The following is a 24,231-nucleotide window of genomic DNA, read 5'->3' on the forward strand; positions in this document are numbered from 1 at the left end:
TGCTGCCTTGTTGCTTTGCGTTAGCATATGGTCTTTCAAATGTGCTGTACTTTTAAGTGTAGATGATCAACTGCTTTAAAATCTCTAAAAGTACTAGCTTTTGCTTTTTTTTTCCAAGACAAATATATAACAGATGCATAAATGAACCATGGAATGAATGTGCTGCAGACATAGAGCCATCATTACACTCTTCACAATCAAGTTTTTTCATAAGCTCATGTGGCGTACACCTGTGTTAAGTTAACGGTGCACTTAGGTGCAGTGTGGAAGACTTAATAATTCAAAGTGGAATTTGTTTCTTTGTTCCTTTTGTGCTCTTTCTCATATCCTCTCCCTTCATTATTTACTGTGCTCTGTTTGCCTTCTGTTTGTACTTACGATTATTTTGCTAATACTTGATTTGGCTGAGCTTCAAATTCACCAAGTAGAAATGCGGAAAGTAGTAAGTAAAGCAGGACAGGGATACCATGTAAAGATGATTTAAAAAAAAAAATAAAATAAAAAAAATCAGCAATCCAGCTATATTACCAAAAAAGTCCTCTAAGATGCAGTGTACTGGATATCTACCAGAATAACATCTGAAAATTAAGAAATGGGAATATGTATGAGCTGAAAAATAATTTGAACAATGATTGAAGAGAGCCAATTGTGGGTTTAGGGTTCAACAGATAACTTGCTTTTACAGCTCTGTTTCATATATTGAAATCATACTTACTAGCATTTTTATGCCCCTTCAAGTGGAAGTTTTCTATTGTATAGCTGTGTGTTCTTTCACAGAATTTTTCTAGTACTTAGCTCCTTCATTTTCTTCAAAAAGGAAGGCATTTCTTTCTCATCCTATTGAGAAAGGGAAATAGGAATTGGGTAGAAAGCCATCTGGTTTAAACTTAAAATGAAGATGATGGCAGGGAGAGAAGCATTTGTAGAACTGGCAAAATCTAAAATAATTTTCTCTGTTGAAGGTGTATGCTAACCACTAACAGGTCTGCTTTCTAATTTTGGGATCTAATTAGACTAATCTTGCTTTTAAAACCATCATTAGAGATCAGCAGAGCTACAGCTGACTAAAATGTTAAAGCTTTTAATGTAAGATGGTAGTTTTCTCACACCCATTAATTGGCTTGCTCTTAAGCACACTGCGTACTACTCGTGGTAGCGTGCAGCCTGCTCAGCCGTGTTCATGAAGGTCATTTGAAGCAAAAGTTTATTAGACTTGTGCTCAGTAAATACTAGCTCTGTGCTGTGTAGCATCTGCTGTTAACTTCTGTATACTGTTGCCCCAAATAAATTTAAAAGCTTTAAGGCCTAGCCTCGACAGTTTATATTCCCTTGTAGATTGCCATGCTTTCTACATGTTTTGAGGACACTTAAGCAAATTGTTAGTAAAATTTGAAGCATCAAAATAGAAACAGTTGTAAGCAGTAAATTGTCATCTATGGATTTTGAATCTTTTGAAGTTGACTGAATTACAGTCATGTTGATATCTATTTAATTTCTTTTCGGCCTAACCCTTGGCCTACAAACCATCAGCATTTGAGATTGTTTACTCTTCAGCATAATCCATTTCAGAACCATTACTTTTTACTAGACTATGTATATTGATACCCGTACTTAATCAAGAGGTTTAATTACCTATTCCACATGTAGTCCAGAGATTTCTGCATAGACAGGCATATACCCATATTGTTTAATGACATTAACGTGGATAACTCTAGCTGATGGTAAGAACTAATTGTCTAATTGCATAGTTCATGTGTCTGGCTCACTTGTGTGATTTATGCTGATGTCTGAACTGCCGCATCTCCATTACTGGACAGGAGATGGCGAGATGAAAGGTAATACAGGTATCCTTAACTGACATGCAGATATGTCTGAGGAGTTCTGCATAGATCTATTTTCTTCTTCTATATGGCAGTGTAGTTGTCTTTTATATTGTATTGTGATAGCTACTTGCATGATTTAGTATATACTTTCAACTTGCATTGTTCCACAGTTGATGACTTTCTATTTTGCAAGCATAGGAAAACTTACCTTGGGCCAGTAACTTCTTGATGATTTTTAGAGGAGTTCTTAGTGAAATACAGGTATTTAACATTTCTATACATGATGATAGGTAAAAAGAATTATCAAAAAACTGTCTTTATGGAAGGGTTCTCCCAGGAATTTGAACTGTATCCTCTTTTAGGGGCTGAACACCATCTTGATCCCATTACATTTTTTTATCCTGATCAGAGGCTCTCAGATGGCATTTTGTGGCAATAGTTTATTTGACCTGACCCAGAAGATTCTGGCTAGTTGGAATGGGTTGTCATAAGCTATTAGTGATCCATCTATAACAGAGTTGTGCCTCTAGGCTTAGTATTTGGTTAAAGGAAAAAAAAAAAAATAAACACCCAGCTGGAAAACAAATGTAATTATCGAGTTTAATGGAACAAATATTCTTGGCAAGCAAGTGTTGATACTTAGATTAAAAGGTAGCAACTAAGAACGACCAGTGACAGCAGCAGTGGAGGAAAACTGATAGCCCTCTATTTTCAAGGCATTTTGAACATCTTGGGCAATAGTTATTACAAATTTAACATGCAAGAGTTTCATAGGCTTTGCTAGTATGATTTTTCATGTCTTTTTGTGTCAGTTATGTTGTTGTGTGCAGAATTTTTTCACCACAGAGTTTTAATGCATGAACTCAAATATCATGCAGGGTTCGTGACAGCTATTCATGCCCTAAAGTGAAGGGCACCCACAGGCGAGTTTGAAAAATACTGATAATAAAGTTTGTGGTTTTGTTCAAATTATTTTCTACAGTTCGTTAAACAGTAGAAGCAGCAATGTCAAATGTCAAAGTTGTCTAGCTGGAGATGGGTTGAGGAGTCAAATATTTAGACATACCTTTTCCGTGAAATGAAAGTAGAAGTCTGCCTTCAGGATTGGAATTAACATGATTTATAATGGTGATATTTAATGCTTATTGAGGTAACAATCAAATGCCAAACTGGTATTGAAGCAGTTTTGTGCTACATGCTGGATGTAAAGAAGAATATGAGCAGTTTTTGCCCTTCAACAATTTATGATGTCTTTTTTTTCTTTTTTTTTTTTAGCATAAGGCGGCATCAGGAAAGGAGAGCAATTTTAACTCCAATTTTGACAGATTTCACAGTTCGAATAACTGCAGCTCCTGCAATTATTTTTACAAAAATTGATGCTGCGGAGAATTTACACCCGGAGGTTAGTACAAAATGTGAACAGAAATAGCATAACTCTTAATATGTGGACAATCTTAATATTGAACTGTTCCACCATTTGAAGTGTCCAAGTGTGTTTTCAAACACAGATATCACCAACCAGGGAGGAAAAACAAAAGTCTTAGTCGCTAGCTGAAATGTTCTTTCTCTACTGGAGAAAGAATTTGTGTATAGCATTCGATATTTAAGGCAGCCTGTCCAGGGGTAGATAAGCCTGTTTGCAATTCAGAAAATGGGAATCCTTTAATGATTTCCAGTGATATTTTAAAAAGATTTGTGATGGAAGAGTGTTGAGAAGAAGTGCTATAGTACAACATTACAAAATATTGTATTCATAAGCTTTCATAAAGAAGCCTGAAAATACAATCTACACACTATCTAGAAGAAGAAATTTGAGCTGACTTCTTTTAGCCAGGTTTTTCAAGCCCACAGGTTGCCACAAAGCATCCATTCCCCAGCCATTACTGTTGGTACTTCAAGGTACTCCAGATTTAACAATCACTTTTACCCATCTGTGGGTCAGCTTGTTAATGATTAGTCTGTGAAGCATGTTATACACAAAAGGTATTGGCTCACTTTTTGACATTGGTTTTTAGCTCAAGAATTTAAAACATATTATGTAGGGGAGATATCAGAAAGTTTTTGTCAGCTGACAAGGAGTATTTCTCATAACAGCTACCTCCTGGTAAAAGCAAAACTGGTACAGGAGTGTTAAGGGTATTAGGTGTGTATTGCAACATGCAATAGGTGTACATTGTTGGAAAATAATAGCTAATGGGCATAGAAAGAAAAAATTGACAGCTTCATATTTTGTGTAAAGGGTCATCACAAGGGCAGATGGAAAATTATTTAATGTAAAAAAGAAATAAAAAGCTTGGGGGTTGGCTAGGATGCATAAGTTATTCAATTAAAAAAAAATAATCTCTGAGCTTTACTAAGGCTTATGTTCAAGAATTTCAGTCTGTTTTTTATACATACATTTTTCTTGTTATCTATTCCCTGGATGACATTCACTAATGAAGGGAGAGGTCTAGTTTAGATTATGAAGAGCTTGAACATTGTGCAACCTTCTCATGAGAAGGGGCAGTACTTCTACTTACTAAGCAACCCTTCTTCATTGGTTCTGTTTTTCATCTCTTTATCGCTTGCCAACAGTGGTGAAGAGCTTTTTTTTTTGTGCTAGATAACACCAATAAAACAGTGGCCATCCAGCTAGCTCTGCCAAGGTACTAGCAATGGTTTCCAGTCAAAGAGAAATCAATTAGGTTGGTTATCAGTGAGTTCCAACACATGATTTCATTGTAAATCGAGCAGAGTTTATGGTTTGGGTTTTTTGTTGTTTTTTGTTTTGTTTTGTTTTGTTGGTGTTTTTTTTTTTTTAAAAAAGCACCTCCTTTTCTTGGAAGGAAAGGAGAATAGGAGTCGTTGCCAAGGAAATAAAAACCAAAATCTTGCAGTCCACTGTTTGATACTACCAAGAGATGGAAAAAAGACCTCACACATGAGATGCTTTTCTTGCAAAATTTGTCATAATAATTATGCTGTTGAAAGCAAAGCAAAGAATAAGCCGTATCCTTGTTTAGAAGCTTGAGACACCACTTTCTTCTAAAAAGACCAAATTAATACTATATGCAATATTGAAGCATTGAATACAGCAGAGAATCACAATACAATTATATAGCAGCTGAAAATTATTTCCCCAGTAGTTGTTATCTAGTATTTTCCCTAATTTCTCCACAGGAAATTTTGGTGTGTGGTCATTCTTTGGAGGTGAATGTGACAACAAATCTGGATTTCTTCCTCAATGTGGCTCAAGTACAACTTCTTCAGCAGCTCGTACAAGCCAATATGGTTGGACTGGAACCTTCCAGTAGCACCACTGAGGTAGGTTTTTTCCCTGGTTTGCAGCCAGTTTTCTTTAGAGTACCATAGCTCTGATCAGGAGTTTGCATCATCTGGACAAAATTATGTAGGTAAATGAAATACATGTTTTATTATTGTTTGTTTGGTCAGCTTTAAAATGCATTCTAACGTTGTTCTAACAATAGGATGAGTGTTATTTTAGCACGAATATTATTCAGTAAATTGGACTAAGGTGGTTCTGCAAAATCTTATGTACAAGGACAATTATCTTATGTAAATTATGAAGGAAATCAATTTTGAAGTAGGTTTTTGAGGTTGTTTGCCATTTCACTTTAACTCTTATTGAAACTTTGGCATCTTCTTATGAGTTCACGTACTACACTGTGCTTTGCTAAAGCCAGTAAACTGTAGAATTTTCTCTGTGCCTGGTAACCACTACTCACATTAACTGTCTTCACTCAAGTCCCTGAGATTCAATCCACCTCTGAATATTCTCATACTTCTTCATTAAGAATGATGATGGGTACATCATGAAGGGTCCTTCATCTTCTGAACGATTAATTTCTCCTTTTTTCTGGAATCTTACAGTGTTCAGCAACCATCTCTTGAATTTGTCATTATTCTTTATTTCTGGAAGTTGATAAAGTCAGTTTGCATTGAAGGCCAGTCACTAACTGTGACAGACTTGTAAGTTAAATTATTAAACTTCTGGGCTGATACAAAAAAAGATAGGAGAAAAGAAAGTGAAAACTTTGTCCTAAGAAAAAATAAGTATTCCTTATCTTCAAAATGAGGAATCTAGTCAGGCTGATGGCATCTTTAAGACAGTAGAACTTAATATGTGACAAGTCCACTGGAATGGCTGTTGGACCCATTGAGAAATCTTCACAAATAAGAACAAGATTTAGGGAGAGAGTTAAAGAGCAAGACACAATCAAGAATTTGGCTAATGGGAGAGGTGAAGAAACTTTCCTCCTTCCTTTCCTGAATCTCATAGATTCAGCATACATGTGAGTCTGGGTGGAAGTGAGGAATGCTCTAAAGCAGCCAAACTACTTATAGTCCTTTCTCCTCACCTTGTCAAAACCCCAGAAGTTGTATGTATCTGCTAATCTAGGCATCACATCACCCTCCGCTCCTTTATCCTTTCCCAAGGATAGAGGGAAATAAAGGGTGTTGTTTCATTACCATGTTGAAACATGAAAGTTGTAGAAAAGAAACGCGGCATATCTTTCTTTTCCTTGGATACTTTGCAGACATAGGGCCTCTTTTGGAGATGAACATTATAAATAAGTATATGTGGGAATATCTTCAATAAATAATTTGTGGAGCACTGTTTTCCCATTGTCAGTGGAATGGATAGAATCAGAAGATTTGAATGGCTGCCAAGAATTTTAATTTTGAGTTGGCACTGTGCAGAAGTGCTGCATGAGTGATGTGGACTGTACAAACTTAAAAGCAATTTACTACATAATTTCAGAAAGTTTTTTGTTGACTACATCCCAAGATACCTATTTGTTCTTCAGTGATATCTCCCTTGCATTATTGAGGTCTCCTGTAATGAGTAATGGGAGTATTTCTGGTTCAAGGTGGTAGTTGCCTTTTCTTTAATAAGTTGTAGAACTGTATCTTGATTTACTATACTGAAAATGTAAAATCCAATAGTTGGTTACTTTTTGTCGAGTTCTTTCTTCAGTGTTCTGTAGTCTCATGTGCCTATATGAAACCACCCCTCTAATATATTCACATTTATTATTATCCTCATGTTTCTCCTTTAGTCAGCAGAGAGAAACATAATACACTGATTGTATGCTGCTGTTTTCATCTCAGTGAATGAAGTCCGGAGCCTGCACATGGCCATTCATACTTCACACCTGCTAATTATATCATTGCAAGAATCAAAACATAATTTAGGTTGGAAGACACCTCTGGAGACCATTCTTTTGCTCGAAAGAACACTAATGTCAAAGCTAGATCAGGCTTTTCAGCACATTGTTCAGTCAAATCTTTCTTTATCTCCAAGGAAGAAGGTTGCACTGCCCCTCTAGGTAATTGTCCTGTGCTTAACTACCCTCACTCTGGCAAATTTTTGTCTCTATATCCATTCAGAATTTTGCTTGATACAACTTTTAACCATTGCCTCTCAACGTTTCACTCTGCATCTCCAAGAACAGTCTGACTTCATCTGCCTCATAACACTGCTTTAGGTAACTGGAAACAGCAATTTGATACCCCACCACCATCCTTAGCCTTCTCTTTTTCCATCTGAACAAACCTAGCTCTCTCACCTTCGCCTCATAAATCCTGTGCTTTAACCTGTTAACCCTCATGATGATCCTCTGGCCACTCAGGTTTGTCAATCTTTTTCTTCTACTGTTGAGCTTAAAGCTAGAGATAGCACTCTAGATGTGGACTCACAAGTATCTAATAAAAGGAAATAATCTCACCTCTGACCTACTGGCTGTTGTTAACGCTGCCCAGTAGGTGCTTAGCCTTCAACAGTATGGGGGCATGCTGCTATCACATGTTCAAGTTGTTGTCCACCAGGCCCTTGGGTTCTTTTCTGCAAAGCTACTCTGTAGTAGTCGGCCTCCAGCCTGTATTTGGTTTGGGATTTTTCCACCTCAGGTGCAGGACTTTGCGTTTTACCTTTGACCTTCATGAGGCTTCTGTTAAAGCATTCCTCCATTTTGTCAGTGTCCCTCTGAATGTCAGCCCTACCCCTCAGTGTATCAACAAGTCCCCCCAGTTTGGTGTCATCTGTGAACTTTCTTTGGGTATGTTTTGTATCATTGCCAAGGTCTTTATTAAAGACGTTAAACATGATCAAACCTTGGAGAACGTCACTCTCTAAGTAGAGTTCAGCTGCACTTTGGAACAGTGGCCATTACTCTCTGAATTTAGAGGTCCAGTGTGGTTTTTATCCACCTTGCAGTCCACCCATTCAGTTCACACTTAACAGTTTGGATACAAGTCTGACGTGGAAGACTCTGTCTAAACTTTGCTAAGGTCGAAGAAAACAGCTTCCACTACTCATCCACAGAATCAATCATCTCATCATAGGAGGCAATCAGATTATGGTAAGGCATGATTTGCCTTTTGGTAAATAGGTGTTGTTTGTTCCCCAAAATTTTTTTGCCCTTGAATTGGCTTCTGTGAAAATGTATTCTGTCCCTTTCCCAGGGACTACAATGAGTCTGACTATCAAGTAGTTCCCTGGACCCTCCTCCTGGCTCTTTTTGAAGATGGGTATGACGTTTACTGTTTTCCAGATATCAAAGGCTCTCCCAGACAACACGTCCTTTCACATATGGTATGGAGGATCCCAGCAGTGGCACTAGCCAGTTCCTCAAACACCTTTGGATGTGTTCTGTCTGATATTTTAAGAGAAAAGTTGAGCTGTTTACCCATCCTCCAAAGGCTTTCCTAAAGTACTGCAAATTACCTAGGCTGTTACGCAGGTCATAGTGATACACAGAACCTGTGCTCTCTTTCTCCTGCTGCAGTGTTCCTCTTGCATTTTGATTCATCACAGTCTTATTCAGCAAGACAATTCACATAAAATAGCTTTAAGATTTTTTTTTTTTTCCTCACAGTGCCTATTTGCTTTGCAGATTTAGAGCTTCTGGTTTGTAGCATTTGAGGATTTTCACCAATATTTCTATTAGATCCTTAAGCATGATTAACAGAAGAGCAGGAAAAAACAGAAGAAACTGTATTCCCCATAGGAAAGTACAAAATGAAATGGAAAAACCAAGTTTGCATTTCCAAATCAGAATGTATGAAACCTGTCTTCCAAACCTGCCCCAAGATAGCATGGCAGTGACTTTTTGTTGAAGTTGAAAGGAATAGAACAGTTTTGAATAAATATTATTTTGGTATTTGTACATTAATTTACACCACTAAACTGTTTGCATTAAGTACTTCTTCAGTTATTTTCAAGGGTATTCAGAACCTATGCACATGCAATGCTTCTCTTCAGGGACTCATGAATAAATGAGTAACCCCACAATAAACAAAAGTATGTAAAAACAGTGCACAGGCGTTCTCTGAATAAGAAAGGGAATAAAGGAATGCCTTGAATTTCTTGAGATAACTGACTGTAAGTGGAATTGATTTTATTGATTGTCCTTTTTTCTGTTAGAATAATGAAAAGATTGAGATACTCAACAAAAACTTTGCCAACTATGTGTCTGTCAAAAAGTGTGCTTCAATACTGAAAAATGAACTGTAACAGAAGCTGTAGGATTCAAGAGTAGCCTGAACGTAGGAAGTGAACAAGAATGGTAAATCCTTCATGGATTTTTTAATGCAATGGTGCCACTTTAAAGACACTACAGATGAAATATTGAAAGAACTAGAAATGCATTTGAATTTTTACAGATCTGATCATGGAATACTGAAAGTTGCAAAAAATTCTAGTTTCCAAAGGTGTCCTGTTGATTGAAAATTCTGCATTTCTAGTAGGGATTTAGTCTTTTTAAAGAAAAAACAATCCAGCATATAGAATGCACAGAATCATTGTTCAGGCTTAGTGAAAAGGTTTAGGGAAATTTAAGGTCTGAAGGGACTTTTGAGCACCAGGGTTGGGATTCAAAAGGAAGGTTGGATTGGAACTCAGATTATGAATGGAATTTTGTATGACAGTGATTTAAGGCAATGAGTGTATTTGCTTGGCTTTCTTAAGGCACTCCCATTATTACTAGTTAAGATAATAATCTAGATTGTGTATCTTTCCTGCAGGCAAGCTGTTCAACCACATTTAAAGATGTGGTGTTTAATCTGTTTTCAGAAAGCTATTTTTACAGTATGACACCTTATTTAAAGGAAAAGTCGGTAGTGATGAATTGTATATTTATCTCATTGTATTTGTTTCCTGTTAGTGTCTGTTCAAACACAGTTATGCATATGTGTATAGTTACAGTTGATTTGCTTTTTAGCATACAAAGCTTAAGGTAGGATAGAATCATGGAATAATTTAGGTTGGAAGGGACCTACAGGGTTCATATAGTCCAGGCCCCTGCTTACACAAGACCTTATTAGATCAGGCTGCTCTAGGGCTTCAATCAAGTCTTGAATACCTCCAAAGATAGAAATTACACAACCTCTCTGGGCAGCCTAGTTGACCACCCAAATGGTTTAAAAAAAAAAACAAAAACAAACTAATATGTAATTGGAGTTTCTTGTGTTCCCACTTGGGTCCATTGCTTCTCATTCTACCACCAGTGGCACCAGATGCCGCTCAGGCATCTCTGAGAAGAGTCTGGCACCATCTTCTCTATGGACTGCAATCAGGTAGCTGTACACATGCCCATGGATGCCACCTCATTAAACTTATTGTCATCTTCTGATATTGCTGTCTTGATTTTGCAGCCATTTTGGTTGCCCTCTGTTGAACTGAGTTGATATTTTTCTTGTACTGTGGGGACCAAAACTGGACACAGTATTCCAGATCTGATGTCATGAGTGCTGAGTAAAGGGCAATAATCACTTCCCTCAAATCTACTGACCATGATTCTGCCAATACAGTCCAAGATGCCGCTGGCTACCTTTGGTGCCCAGACACATCACTGGCTCATGTCCATCAGGACTGCTCTGCAACTAGCTTGTATCATTGCTGAGGTTCTTCCTTCCCAGGTACAGGACTTCACATTTCTCCTTGTTTAAGGTCCTAAGGTTTCTGTCTGGCTGATTCATCTACCCTGTCTAGGTCCCTGTGGATAGCAGCCCTGCCCTTGCACATATTCACTGCTTCCCATTAATCAATACCCTCTGAGCTCAATCATTCAATTAGTTTTATATCCATCTGGTAGTTCACCCATCCAGATTGTAATGTCCAAATTTAGACACAAGAGTATTGTGGAAGCATTAAAAGCCTTGTGGAAGTTGACGTAAATGACATCCACTGCTCTACCCTTGTCCACAGATCCAGCCATTTTATCATAGAAGGTAATCGGGTAATCTGATAGGTATCTGCTTTGTGGATTCTGAGGAAGGGCAAAGCGTGTCAGTCAGAAGCTTTGCTTTGTTCATCTTAGCTTTGTCACTTAGCTGTGTTCATCTTGTTTGATACTTAGCAATGCTTTACACTTTTTCAAAGCCAATAGTTTCTATTGCTTGCAGTAAATGCCCAAGTAAAAACTGTGAATATATAAAGCTTGTCTCTTTCTGCTTCTCTCTAGCACTCTTTCTGTAGGCCTCCCTGCTGATTCTTTCTCCAGCAAGGTGAGCACTCAAGGGTCCCAACTATGTGGGCTGATGACAGTTCTTCCAGCAAGCAGCTCTTTGAAGCTAACCAGTATTCCAAAGAAAAGACAACAAAATATTTGGGGATTCTGGGTATGATTTATGGGGCAGGGGGTGGATCATAAGAGTCAAATGCATACACCTTGGCTGCAAGATGACTGTTTTGGAGCTGTGAGGCCACAAATATTTGAGAAGTGCAAACATCAAGGCTGAAGTAGAATCATCTAGAGTTGTATAAAGAATTGTAGAGATATGGAAGGAGTTGTATAATTAAAAATGAAAGGAAACATTATTCAAGTTTGGATGTTAGGAGAGATCTTATTTGATGTAGAACACTGACAAGGGACATGACAAAAAGATGTTGAGCTAGGGTCATTCCACTGATTTTTCAGATCAGGAGAAGAGTACCTGCTGTGGTTTTATGATTGAACTGGTTCTAATGTTATAATCTCTAACTAATCATAGCAGCCCCCTATCAATTTCTAATTTATGTGATTTTGAGTTCAGTAAATTCTATTCATCTGCTTTGGATTTAAAAAAAAAAAGCCACACTTAGTTAAAATGGCAAAAATTAGTGAATTGCATTCTCTGAAGCCTAAAAATCATTAAGCAGGTAAATCTTTTTTTATTAGATAAAGAGGAACTTCAGTGTATTAAAACTGCCTGGGGCATGTGGATTTACCAACAGTAATTCCTTTGTTATTCATTAATATCAAGTAATCATCACATTAAGTCTACTTTAAAAACAACCATATATAAAGAATAACACATGACTATTTTTGAAACCAGTGTTTTCAAGCAAGTTAAATATTTATACTTTTTAACAAAATAAAAAACATATTTTAAGGGGGCAGGGATGAACCACATCATTAAGAAAGCCAGAGATGGGGATGCTCTTTGATCTATGTTTGTATTATGCCCAGTATCCCACAGAAAAACCCACCCTTAAGTCATAAAGCTAATATAATATTCTTTCCTTCTACCAGTCTCCTGACTCCACTCTTTCTTCTTGGTTTCCTACAGTCTACTTTGTTTCAGAAATCCACACATAAGTGTTTTAACTTCCAGCAATCTTGACCTGACTCACTCATGATATTCATATGCAGTTCCCCAGTTTTCATTGTGCAGAGTTCCTTTGTTTTAGAAATTAAGTAGTAAAAGCAAGGATAAATGTGGTTTTGTGTCTTCTGAAATTATTTGAAGGCTTGTCCTGTTTCTCATACAGGAATAAAAATTCTTCAGAATATCATGATACCTTCTGCGGTTTTGTTTCTTATCTTAAAAGGCTATAGTAAGGAAACAGATCTGAAGATTTTCTTTGGTGCTTGATAGTTTTACCGGCAGATTTGCTTTTGCTCAAAATCTGTTGGGCTTTTCTGGGATCATCTTTTGGAAGGGATGGCGTACTTATTTCTTTTGTACCATATTATCCTGGGGTTTTTTGTTTTGTTAAGCCTAGAAAGCACCATTATAAATTTTTAGCTTGGTGGTCTTGCTCTTTTTAAGCACCCTAAATTTTCATAAGTATTACCTGCAACAAATTCATCAATGTTTTTGAACTTACTGCACAGAATGTAGAAAGGAATTAATACAAATATTTCAGACCCATTACTAGATAAATATGATTGACATGACTAGGTAAATATAGTTGGTATTTGAGACACATAATACAGTAATGGCCATAGTGGCTTAAACTGAGGCTCATTTATTTAGCCCTACATTAGCATATGACTTAGAAACAATATAAGAACAGATACATTAATTATGTATCCCTACAATATTTTCCCAGCTGTAATGTAGTGTTTGCAGCTCAGACACTTGCAGAGGTAGTGGTGATGTCTATGTATTTGATAGTCTTCAGTGTTTTTTTTCTCATGGTTATGTCCAGTTGCCTTTGAAAATCATCTGAACTTTCATCATCTGCCATAAAGTGCAGGAAGAAGTTCCACAGCTAACTGTACGCAGTGGGAACACCACCACCCCCTTTTTAAATTTTATTATTTTTGTTTTTATTTAATTTCTTTTTACTTATCTTGCATCCAGTTCTTATCTTAGGAAAAAAAAAGATATTTCTTAGTCACCACCTCTGGGCCATTTTATCTTACATGCTTGGATCATACCCTGTTTTCAGTGTCTCTCTTCTTCCAGATTGAAGAATCCTAGGGGTTTTTTTTAACTAGGATTGTTCCCTACAAACTGTTCCATTCCATTAGTTATTTTTGTTAACCTGTTCTGGCTCTTTTTCAGTTTTACAGTGTCCGTTTTTGAGGAATAAGTGGGGCATGGTCCGGAGCAGAATTGGACGCCCAGACCAGAATTGCACCCAATATTCAAAATACAGACAGGCACACATGGATTTATATGTTGGCACAGTGATATTCTCCCTTTTGTTCCATCTCCTTTTCCTGTAATTCTTGATAAGAGAATTGGGGTTTTATATCTGCTACTGATCCTTTTCCTGCTACCTGACCCTTTCATAGAACTGTCTGTAATAAGGTTAAGAACTTGGTTTTATGTGACAATAGTCAACTTGGAGGCCATCTTTTTACATTCCTTTTAGGTGGTTTTTTTTCATGCTTACATCACTTTACACTTACCTATATTGTATTTAATCTGCTATTTTATTGCCCTGTCATTCAGCATTCTAAGCGTATTCAGTTCTTCACAGTTGGCCCTTGTCATTATTGCCCTGAATAAGTTAATATACTTAGAAAAATTTCTCACGTTGATCTTCATTCCTTTTTCCATTCTTGAATATATTGAATGTGTTCAGCCCCAGCGTAGATCAATGTGAGAGTACACTGATAACCACGAATCTTTAAATTGGCCTTGTACTCTTACTCACAGTTGATTAATCTAGACTAATTGACCAATTATTTTTCTAGGTGACGACTTTCTTCCTTATCCCACGGAAACTTAGTTGACTAGACACACACGCTTTTTCTTGAGCTCTTGTTCCCAGCTAGCGCATTGCTTATCAATAGTGGGAATCTTTTATCTTCAGAACAGACTTTTCTCTCAATTACTGAAAGCCACAATCTTACAACATACTCTCTGTATACAGTATTCCAAGTCTGATGAGAAAACCCATCAAAATGGAGAGCAGGTTTGAAATCAGAGACATGCTTATCTGTTGTGAGCTTGTTGCCTGATACAGTTCTGATTTTTCATGTGTCTTGCTCTTAAGTCACTGTCCAAAACAGTCAGAACTTAAAATAATCAACCCCAACATTTTAAAATTTAATTTGAAGTTCAGCTCAGTCAGTTGACAATATGGCTATTCCTTCTCTTTTCCTCTTCCCTCTGAAATTAATCTTCTTAGTAATGATACAGCCATTCCTGTTTCCATGATGAATTTTCAGGGTTGTTTTTTTTTTTAATTTGCTAATTACTTGTTTTGTCAGCTACAAACTTTGCAGTTTTGAGTTAAATCTGAAACATTTTCACTGTAACTTAGAAACATGGATTTGCATTCTATGCTTTATCTAGTTTATTTTACCCTGGATAAACAGTGAGAAATTATCTTGTAATAATACTTCTGACAATTACAATGATCTTGTAATTACTTCTCACAAGTAATATAATTACTTGTCAGTAATATAATTACTTGTGAGAAGACAGCCTACTGCAGATATATTTATTCATTGGTCCCTGAGGTCTCAGCTGTAAACAAACTTCAGAGAACCAGCAGGTTTCTCAGCACCTCCTCTCTGTTGCACCTGACTGGTGCTTATGCCTAGGGAGCTTTTTCTTAAGTATTTAACCTCTTTTGTTGGAAAGAAAGCAATCTTTTAGTGGCTGAGTTGAACAGCCATTTGTGGCTCTTCAAAAGCAGGAGTTGAAGAGCTTGTTTGTTCTTCATTTTTAAAGGAAAGAAATGAAGTATCCTTTAGGCAAGCAAGCTTAGCATATTTAAAAAAAAATAAAATTGCAGAGGCAAAACTGTGACATTCCTGAATATTTCTGTCCGTATTATTCTGAGTTGAATTCTTGATGTTATAGAATTAATATTTCATTTGCCTTTTTTAATGAGGATATGAGGATATACTGAGGAAAGGGATGGAAAGTTTTCTAGGGACTGGATTTAAGCAGATTGAAAGCAGGTGGCTATCCACATTGTATCACATCACTCATTAAGAAAACCTATGCCACTGAAATTAATTCACACCCAACAGATGTTTAGTACCATAAAGGGATATGACCTGCTTGACACCAGTCACTGGAAGGAAAACATTTTTTCTTTTGATGTTTTGCATTAGGTATCGTGGATATTACACATGTGTCTCACACACTGAAAATAGAACTAATTTTCTTATATAAATTTTACAGAAATGCACACTCATCCCTGCTGTTCAGCTAACATAATTAATGTTTTATAGAGAAATGTAGGGTTCTCCAGCAGTGTGTGTGTTCATTTAGCAGTGGACATTGCATTCGAAAATAAAGTCATTTCTGTTTATAAGTCAAATTGAAAAATCTTAAAGCTATATAATTAAATTTTGTCTAACTGTACTGGTAGTAAAAATCTAGCAGTAATCTAATGGGATACTAGTAATCTATCTTTTTAAAATATGGTGGTTATTGGAAATGGATTTTTTTTTTGATCCCTGCCTTTAGCCTGGGACTATATGTACATATATGAATTTGAAGTGTAGAATTTCAGGTTATAAATTATAATAACAATCCATATTTGATTATGATAAACTTACGGATGGGGTTTTAAACAATCAAGTAATTAAGACTGGAAATACCCTGAGTTTACAGGTGCCTGTTTTGATGTGCTAATAAACATTTTCCTTTGGAGTCAGGGAAGCAATTGTGGTGGGTTTTTTAAGGTTTTAGACAAATAGGAAATTTGTATTTGTGCTTTTCCTCCCCCAGCCTTCTGTGGCAGCATAATGGCTAAAGCTGGGTTTCAGACAGAATTAAGAACTTCAGGTTCAAGTCTTGGAAAGGCAATAATCCACTTAGCATTCAGTCCTCCACTTAGCATTCAGTCCAACACAAAAAAAGCATGTGTGCAGCTCATTGCTTATAGGAATAAATAACTTATGGGAATGTCATTACATGTCTGGCTTTGAGCAGTGATATTCTTTTTCTAAAGAGAAGGGGAAGAATGCAATGGTTGTCTTTTCCCTGAATTCTTGTTGACTTGTAGCAAATGAGCACAAATCAGCAGTATTACAATGGATAAGTTTTCAGCACAAAATAATTTTAACAGTTTCTGTCTGGATCTCACTCTCAATATAAATTAACTATGTTTTAATCCTTGGTGATATGTGCTAGGTAACATATAAAACATGACTTGTACATGTTCTAAGTACTTCACAATCTTTTGTGAGAGTCAGTATATATCTGTAATTTAGAGTATGCCTGGCCTTAATAATAGATATTTCTGTAATCTCTCAGTGTTCGAAAACATTACTAGAAGCTACTAGTGTAGATTGAATGAGGCTTATCTTACTCTTGATAAAGTGCACTGCTACTTGGTATAAATGGGAAGAGAAACTAGCTGTACTACCACTCTAGTTAGGGCAATTATATTCTAGTAATGTATATTGCTATATTAATGACATTTCTAATCAGGTCCTCTTTGGTGCAAAGTAGCAGCAACAAATTTATTTTCTCCCCTTAAAAAGCATGCAAAGAGAAAACTGCAAGTCTTTCTGTGCCTAATAGCTTTATGTTCCTACCAGTAACTTCACAAACCTAAAAAATATAGGCCCTGTTTTTAAAGACTTTCTGAAATACAAAAATAGAGCAGAGGTCTCTGCTCCTAAAATTATATTCCTAAAATTATTTTTTGATAGTCAGCAAAACTTGATGTCTGCTAGAGAGGATCTTTTGGATTCCTTTTGAATTTTAACTCTGTTTTCACAATGTATAAAAATAAATATTGACCCTCAAATGAGACCAGTATTAAAATATTTCTATGTCTTTACATTTATTTGCTTTTATTACTGGGAATCTGTTGCAATCAGTTCTTCAAGGCAGTCTTGAAAGCTGAATTTATAATTTTGCTCTTTAGACTTGAATGGGAAGAGCTCTCCTAGTTCTTTTTTACCACTGGATTATCTGACAAAGCTAGACAATGATTTAGCATGTTTTGATTTGACAGTTCTCAGGAATTTATCATGTGCTTTTTGCAAAGACATCTGAAGAGTTTTAAAAGTAAGTGTAATTAATGGAAGGTTACAAAGAACATCTAATAGTGCAGGAAATAAAACTATCTCTGTGTGTAACTATTCAGATAAAGGTAGGCTTTTTGCCAGCTTCTCTCAATTATTAGAATTATAGTATCTTTTATAGTATGTCTGAGTTTTCCTTTAAATATGTTCATAATTAGGAACAATCTGTGTATGGGTCTCAAAACCCACAGACATACCTTAATCCAGTAAACTGCAGTTATTCAGTTAGTAAGACTATGATTTCTCAGAAGATGCTTTTTCTTCACAATGTGAATTCAACTGGATGGGTTAATCTCTGATTCTGCAGCCATAAAAAGTTGGTTAGTAGGGTTAGAATACATTAATACTGACAGCTGTTAGTTTTTGTCAGAACACTACAATTAAAAATAGAATTCTGTACATGTGCCTTGAACATAGGATCAAAATATAATTGTAAGTTATAATTGCTATATTAGTGAAACAGAAGAGTTGACGTTTTGGCATTGCTGAATTTGTGGAGTATTTTATAGTGACTATGTAAGCAGAATAATAAGGATTGTTAAGAGTTCTGTTTAACTTGCTGATTAGCCTATTATAATCTTCCAAGTGTCAAGAGCTGTTCTTAACTTTCTTCTTTCAACAGTTCAGCATTGCAGGTTCATCGTAGGTGCCTATTCAATAAATAAATAACCAATAATTAATTCAGTAACTTAAGCCGATCTACTTGCTCTTAATTTTTTGCAAACATGGTTACACTGAATGACGCTGTTTCATTAATCGCAATGAGTCTGACTTCATTAAGGGATTATCTACTCATCAGTGCACACGGCTTTTGTTGGAGATGCCAAGTAGGCTTTGAAGGATTGGTACTGATACTGGATTTGTTCGATTTTAGTCACTATTTAAGGTAGAACTAACGACTGAAATTTTTACTGATTTATGAACTTAAGTAAATTAGGAGAGTTAACAAACTTTAATGACAATAGATAAATTGCCAAAATGAAATTAAAAGTATTAATTGGAAAATAGGTAGGGGTGCAATTTCAGACAGGTAAGTCATATAAGTAGCCTGAATGAGACTAGTGCTTTGCGTTAAGGCTGAAAGAAATAACTTTAAAACTGATTTGGGCAAATAAAGAGGATGTCCTTTGGAAGGCTGTCTAACATTGGAAGCAAAGCTGACAGGTGTGCTAGCTTTTCTATTGTTAGGGGTTTTTGATAATTCAGAGTTTTATAGAAACTTTGATTAAGGTGACAGTGGAGAATTGGAATTACCTCAGATCATGAGATGTCCTTCAATTAATTCATCTTCAGATGAGAGATTTTTAATTAGAGAGATTTTTAAATTATTGTCTGTTACATAAATACTTTTTATAAAAATAATAAAATAATTCAGTGATAGAGAATCCACTATAGTCATTCATAAACTTTTCCAATAAGTAATTCTTTTCCGGTTAAAGAAAGTGCATCTTACTTCTTGTTTAAAAACTACAATCTATGACTTTAGAAATTCAATAATTGCTGTTAATTATGTTAATAATACCCAAATGTCGGTGTGGCAGTCTGTGTTACCTCTTCTTCCTTTTGTCTGGAAACCATATTTGAAATAGCTAACTATATTTTAAAGCTGGAAGAATAAAGAGAAAATACACTGGATATATATTGGCTTTGAATCTCATTGGAAAAATGTTTTTCATGTGTATTGAAGGAGAAGAATGAGAAAAAATGGGGAAAAAAGCAGCATTTAAGATGTGAAAAAAATTCATTCCCTTCCAAATATTTGACTTTATAATTCCTGAGGATTGTTGAACAACTATAAACATCATTAATCTTAGTTAGAAAGCTTGATTTCAGTGGAAGTTCTTGGTAAATAGAAGGATTAAATAATTGTCTCCTACCTCAAAAATAAAATACATTGTGGTTCTCTGTTTTATGCTTTGGTTACATAAATATAGACAGTCATCAAAGGAGCAACCCCTTGTTTAAACTTTAAAGGTGTGATTTCCAAATGGACTATATTTGGTGGTTTATAGGGCAATGTTGTAAAGATTAGTGTAGACAAAAATAATAAAGAAGTGATGATTTATGGGTAATTTTTTTTTCTTTAAGTGTTTTAATATTCTGTGAAGAGTTTCATGCCAGGTCTCTAGTGCTGTGTTTTTACTTATTATAAGCCCTAGCTTTATACTCTGTTATAAATTCATCTTTGATGTACAGTAGACCTATTGTACTGGCTTCTTCATAAAGTATAGTCTCTTATTGCAAAGAATATTGCTTTGATCTGCTTGACAGGTTTAGAGTAGGGACACATATGTGGTGTTTGATAAATTACCTGAGGGGCAAAGAATGTTGCTGCCTTTTCATAATTATTCACTTTTTCAGAATTAATATATGCCAAATTCTTGCAAGAAGAAAGTGTAATACCTGCACATGGAGAACAGAAACAGAAGCGCTAGGAGAAGAAACACAAATATAGGAGTGAAGTGCAGTTAATGTCCTGATTTTGTTCAGTGATACACCTAAGATTATAGGTGCAATGTTAATAAAAGGACTATATGTCGTCATTCTTAAAAGAATTTTAAATATTCTGGTAAAAGTCTTTCCAATATAAATGATAACTAGTTTTACTGCTGATCCGTGATAGAACAGGTGAGTTCTCAAGGAGTTTATTTCTTGATCTGGCAAATCCATTTCCTGGTGTCCATCACTTACCACCTGGAGAGTTTTGGCAAGAAAGCATTTATTTGTCATACTAGCATTTAGAAGTGTAAAATACAAGAACTCCTCTTTGAAAAAGCAATTAAATACAAACCAGCACTCATCTTGGTCTGCTGCTGTCCATGTAGGCATGCATGGATGGGTAACATATCTTACTGCAAGTCAGTAAATCTTATACTTCTCAACCAAATGTGGCCATTGAGGTTATTACCAACTATTTTTTGTACAAAGTACTCCTCCATAAGCCTCAGAGTAAGGCTAGACTTTTGGAAAAATATTAATTTCTACAAAATAATTATTTTGCTTAAATTTACCCTAAACAATGTTCCTGTCTACTAACTCTCTATATTGGAGGTAATAAATACAAAGCACAGTTATTTTTTTATCTTCCCTGAAGAACTTAAAAGGTACTCTCAAATGCTTACTTTTTCTTCACAAAATCTCTGTGAGGATTATGGCTGTAGGAGAGAAATCAGTTACACTAGTGAACACAAGATGCTTGCTTTTAAAATTCAAGGCAAGTTAAACATCTGAAGTATTTTCCAGAGGATGTCAACTAAAGCCTTCACCCATTTTCTGTCTCTTGCCAGTGTATTTCTCCTTATCCCCTCCATCCCTATTTGTCAGGTTACATAGTCTTGTTTGTTTATTTTCTGTTGGCCCAAATGCATGCTTCAGTATGCTACACATCCATACCTATCCCGTACAATCTGAAATTCAGATAGGTAGCTAATATACTAATAAAAAGCAGCATAAGCTATTTCTTGAAAGAATCATAGCCAAATTCATCATCTTTTTCATCCATCGTGCTTTTCTTATCCACAAGTTTTTAGCTGCAGTAAGGAATGCTGCACTCAACGATCAGTTGTTGCAGATATGGAAATATTTGCTCACAGTATAAGTAGAAACCAAAAAATTATGCCTGTTTTGGATCCCTCTCAGACCTCACCTGCCCCTCTCTGGGTTCTGTTATTTTTGTCCGAGCAATGAACAAAGCTTCCAAAATTCTTCAATGTACTTGCTGTTACTGTATCTGTGCGTTGCTAGCCACTAGAATACAGTAGATCCTGCACAAATTTGATGCTTAAAAGGTTACTTCTTTCCCCAAAATATATGAAAAAAATAATCTTGTTAAAGTTGAGGAGAAACTGCATTTAACAATTGAGCTGGTGAAGGATGGACTTGGATGTACTGGTAAAATGGTCACACAAAGAGTGACCTGGGACTGAAGTGTCTGTCTGGAATTTTTATTCATAACTGATATATATTTCAAGCATAATTTGCAGTCAGAGCCAACAGCCAGTGGACACAAGCTGTCATTCACCTGGGGCAGTGTTGAGCAAAAATTGGGGAAACCTGTTGTGGGCAGATCTTTGTTTTCTTTCAGAAATTCAAGGCATGACCTACTGGCTAATGTTTTCTGCTTTTGTAATACCTGCTTCTAGGTATTCGACTTTCAAGCACTCCATCTAGCCTACCCAAGCACTGGCCTCAGCAGTGTTCGTAAGCCTGCCAGATATTTTGCTTCTAGACCTGGCTCTTGGCCAATCACTTTGAGTAAACCTCACCAGCAGATGTTACATGTTCCATAAGGCTAACCCCCATGTTCTGATAAATTGCAAAGACAACTCACCAGCTTCCTGAATAAATGATGATAATACTGGGTGGGGGGAAGCAAAAGTTGTTTCAACTTCGGCATTTTGTTCTTTTACCACAAAAATTATTTTTGGAATCTAACTAATGTAAAGACTGGGTATTTCATAGTGAGCAGAATGTTACTTGTAATCATCCCAATAATGGGAAAGGCTGGGGGAAGTATGGCTCCTATGTGCTCAGATACCCAAACAAAATCAGCAAATGCCTCAGTAAGCAATAGGCAACACTCTAATTACAGCAAACTAATTGTTAACTGTGAGGTCTCCAAAAGAGAGAAGGCATACAAAACTCATCTGTAGCAGCTGATTCCTTTCTAGCCTGGTTGAATCAAACTGTGTACTGCTTTGTCACATTAAAGACATTGCAGTAATATCTGCAGATGTGAGTCATTCTCTATCAGTGCAGATTAGGCTTTAGAAAGCATTTCTGATGAATATAATACCCTGTAATATGCTGACTCAGGAAGTCTGGAAGAGTATGCTGAAGAAGTATTTCTCTGTGCTTGCTTTATTTATTTATTTTTTTCCTGAGCATCCATTTACAGCTGCTGTCAGAGAACAGGAGTCTAGAAGGACCTTTGGTCTGACCCAGCAGGACCATTCTTATGTTCTCTTGTAGTTTATTTCTGTTTATGGCAATCTCATCAACCTTCTGTTGTTGCTATAACTTCACTGTAAGTTAAAGAACATGATCAGCAGGCAGTGTGTGCGAAAGTGCTATTACAATTGTATCACACAATTTGAAGGAATGATAGCTAATGGAGTTTGTAGCAGTCTTTCTTGCCTATGGTACTTTAACAGAGCAAGCTCTCAGATGAAGAGCAATTTAATTAAACTTTAGTCAAGGTTATCAATGTATTAGCTCTGTGGAGAATGAAAAAAAATCAAAAAGTAGCATTTTTTTTTTTTTTTAAAACAAACATAAATTTGTTTTCCATTTGCATTTTGTTTAAAAATAAAAACAATCAGAGAACTGGTAAAACAAGTTCCAGATAATACTACTTAAGAAGTCAGACAGCCAAAGTGTGAAGTGGCAGATGCACATGTTGCACAGATGTTGTGTTGACTGGTTAGTATCCTTATGGAAAGCTTGTGTAATTGGAAGTATTTTTAGTATGTTGAAACTTTGAGAAGTTGGCATCCTCATTTACAAGTTTCTTTTGAAGAAGCTGTTTATCTTTTGTCTTTTGATTCCTGAAGTCTAAGGTAATCAATGTTAGAGAGCCAAAACAGTCTTGGTTTCTGTATTTTATATAGATCAGACGAATTTAGGTATGTCTTGATATCCAAAAGTGTGTTGGCACTTAAAAAAGGTAATGTTGTGTGAAGATAACTTCCTGAGGGTTTAAAGACTTTTTTCATTATGCCTTTGAAATTTGCTGCAATGACTAGAAGCAGAGCAAACTTAGTGTATGGTAACAGTAATGTCCCAGAAACAGTAGGTATCGAAATGTGAACCAATAAAATACTTCTCAGAGAATTTTGTATTTCTTGTAGTTTGCACAATTACTGATCAGACCTTGCCTATCTGCTCACTTTTGCCCCGTGTTTTAAAGCTTCAAATTTTCACTTCAGGGAACAGCAGATCAAACAGCATGTTGTACCATATCTTTGATATCCTGGGCTGTGAGATGCTTTCTGGTGGGTTAGGACTATGGTTGGAGAATCACAAAGTTATTGCAGCTGGTTAATTTGTTTAATCTATTAATAAAATTGTTAGCAATGATCTCATTACCTGGATGTGTGGACTGTATTTTTGTGTGAATAATCAGTAAAAGTAGCTTCCTTTTCTTTTTTCTTTTCATGATTTCACATTTAAAAGCATGAGGTATTATAAAACTTCTAATTAGGTTACTGTCTTGGTTTCAGCTGGGATAGAGTTAATTGTCTTCCTAGTAGCTGGCATAGTGCTGTGTTTTTGAGTTAGAATGTTGAGAAGAATGTTGATAACACACTGGTGTTTTCAGTTGTTGCTAAGTAATTAGTCTAAAGTCAAGGATTTTTCAGCTTCTGATGCCCAACCAGCAGGAAGGCTGGAGGGGCACGAGAAGTCTGGAGGGGACACAGCCAGGGCAGCTGACCCAAACTGGCCAAAGGGGTATTCCATACCATGTGATGTCATGTCCAGTATATAAACTGGGGGGAATGGGGGTAGGTGGATCGCCACTTGGGGACTAACTGGGCGGCATCAATTGGTGAGTGGTGAGCAATTGTATTATGCATCATTTGTATATTCAAATCCTTTTATCATTACTGTTGTTATTTTATTAGTGTTATCATTATCATTATTAGTTTCTTCTTTGCTGTTCTATTAAACTATTCTTATCTCAACCCATAAGT

The 24,231-nt window shown here is 36.1% G+C and overlaps 1 protein-coding gene across 7 annotated transcripts in view; it reads left to right on the plus strand.

Moving 5' to 3' along the window:
• Positions 1-24,231, plus strand: part of VPS13B (vacuolar protein sorting 13 homolog B) — a 488,999-nt gene that overhangs the window by 328,192 nt on the left and 136,576 nt on the right. For all 7 annotated transcript variants that reach the window (XR_012649869.1, XM_075023675.1, XM_075023678.1 and 4 more), the window contains 2 exons: positions 3,099-3,225; positions 4,983-5,126. Coding sequence is in view for 6 of the 7 variants with exons in the window: in XM_075023675.1 (XP_074879776.1) it covers positions 3,099-3,225; positions 4,983-5,126 (271 nt within the window). In the remaining variant the exon portion in view is untranslated. The remainder of the gene's footprint in view (positions 1-3,098; positions 3,226-4,982; positions 5,127-24,231) is intronic.

This window comes from Buteo buteo, chromosome 3 (assembly GCF_964188355.1).
Source record: "Buteo buteo chromosome 3, bButBut1.hap1.1, whole genome shotgun sequence".
NCBI lineage: Eukaryota > Metazoa > Chordata > Aves > Accipitriformes > Accipitridae > Buteo > Buteo buteo.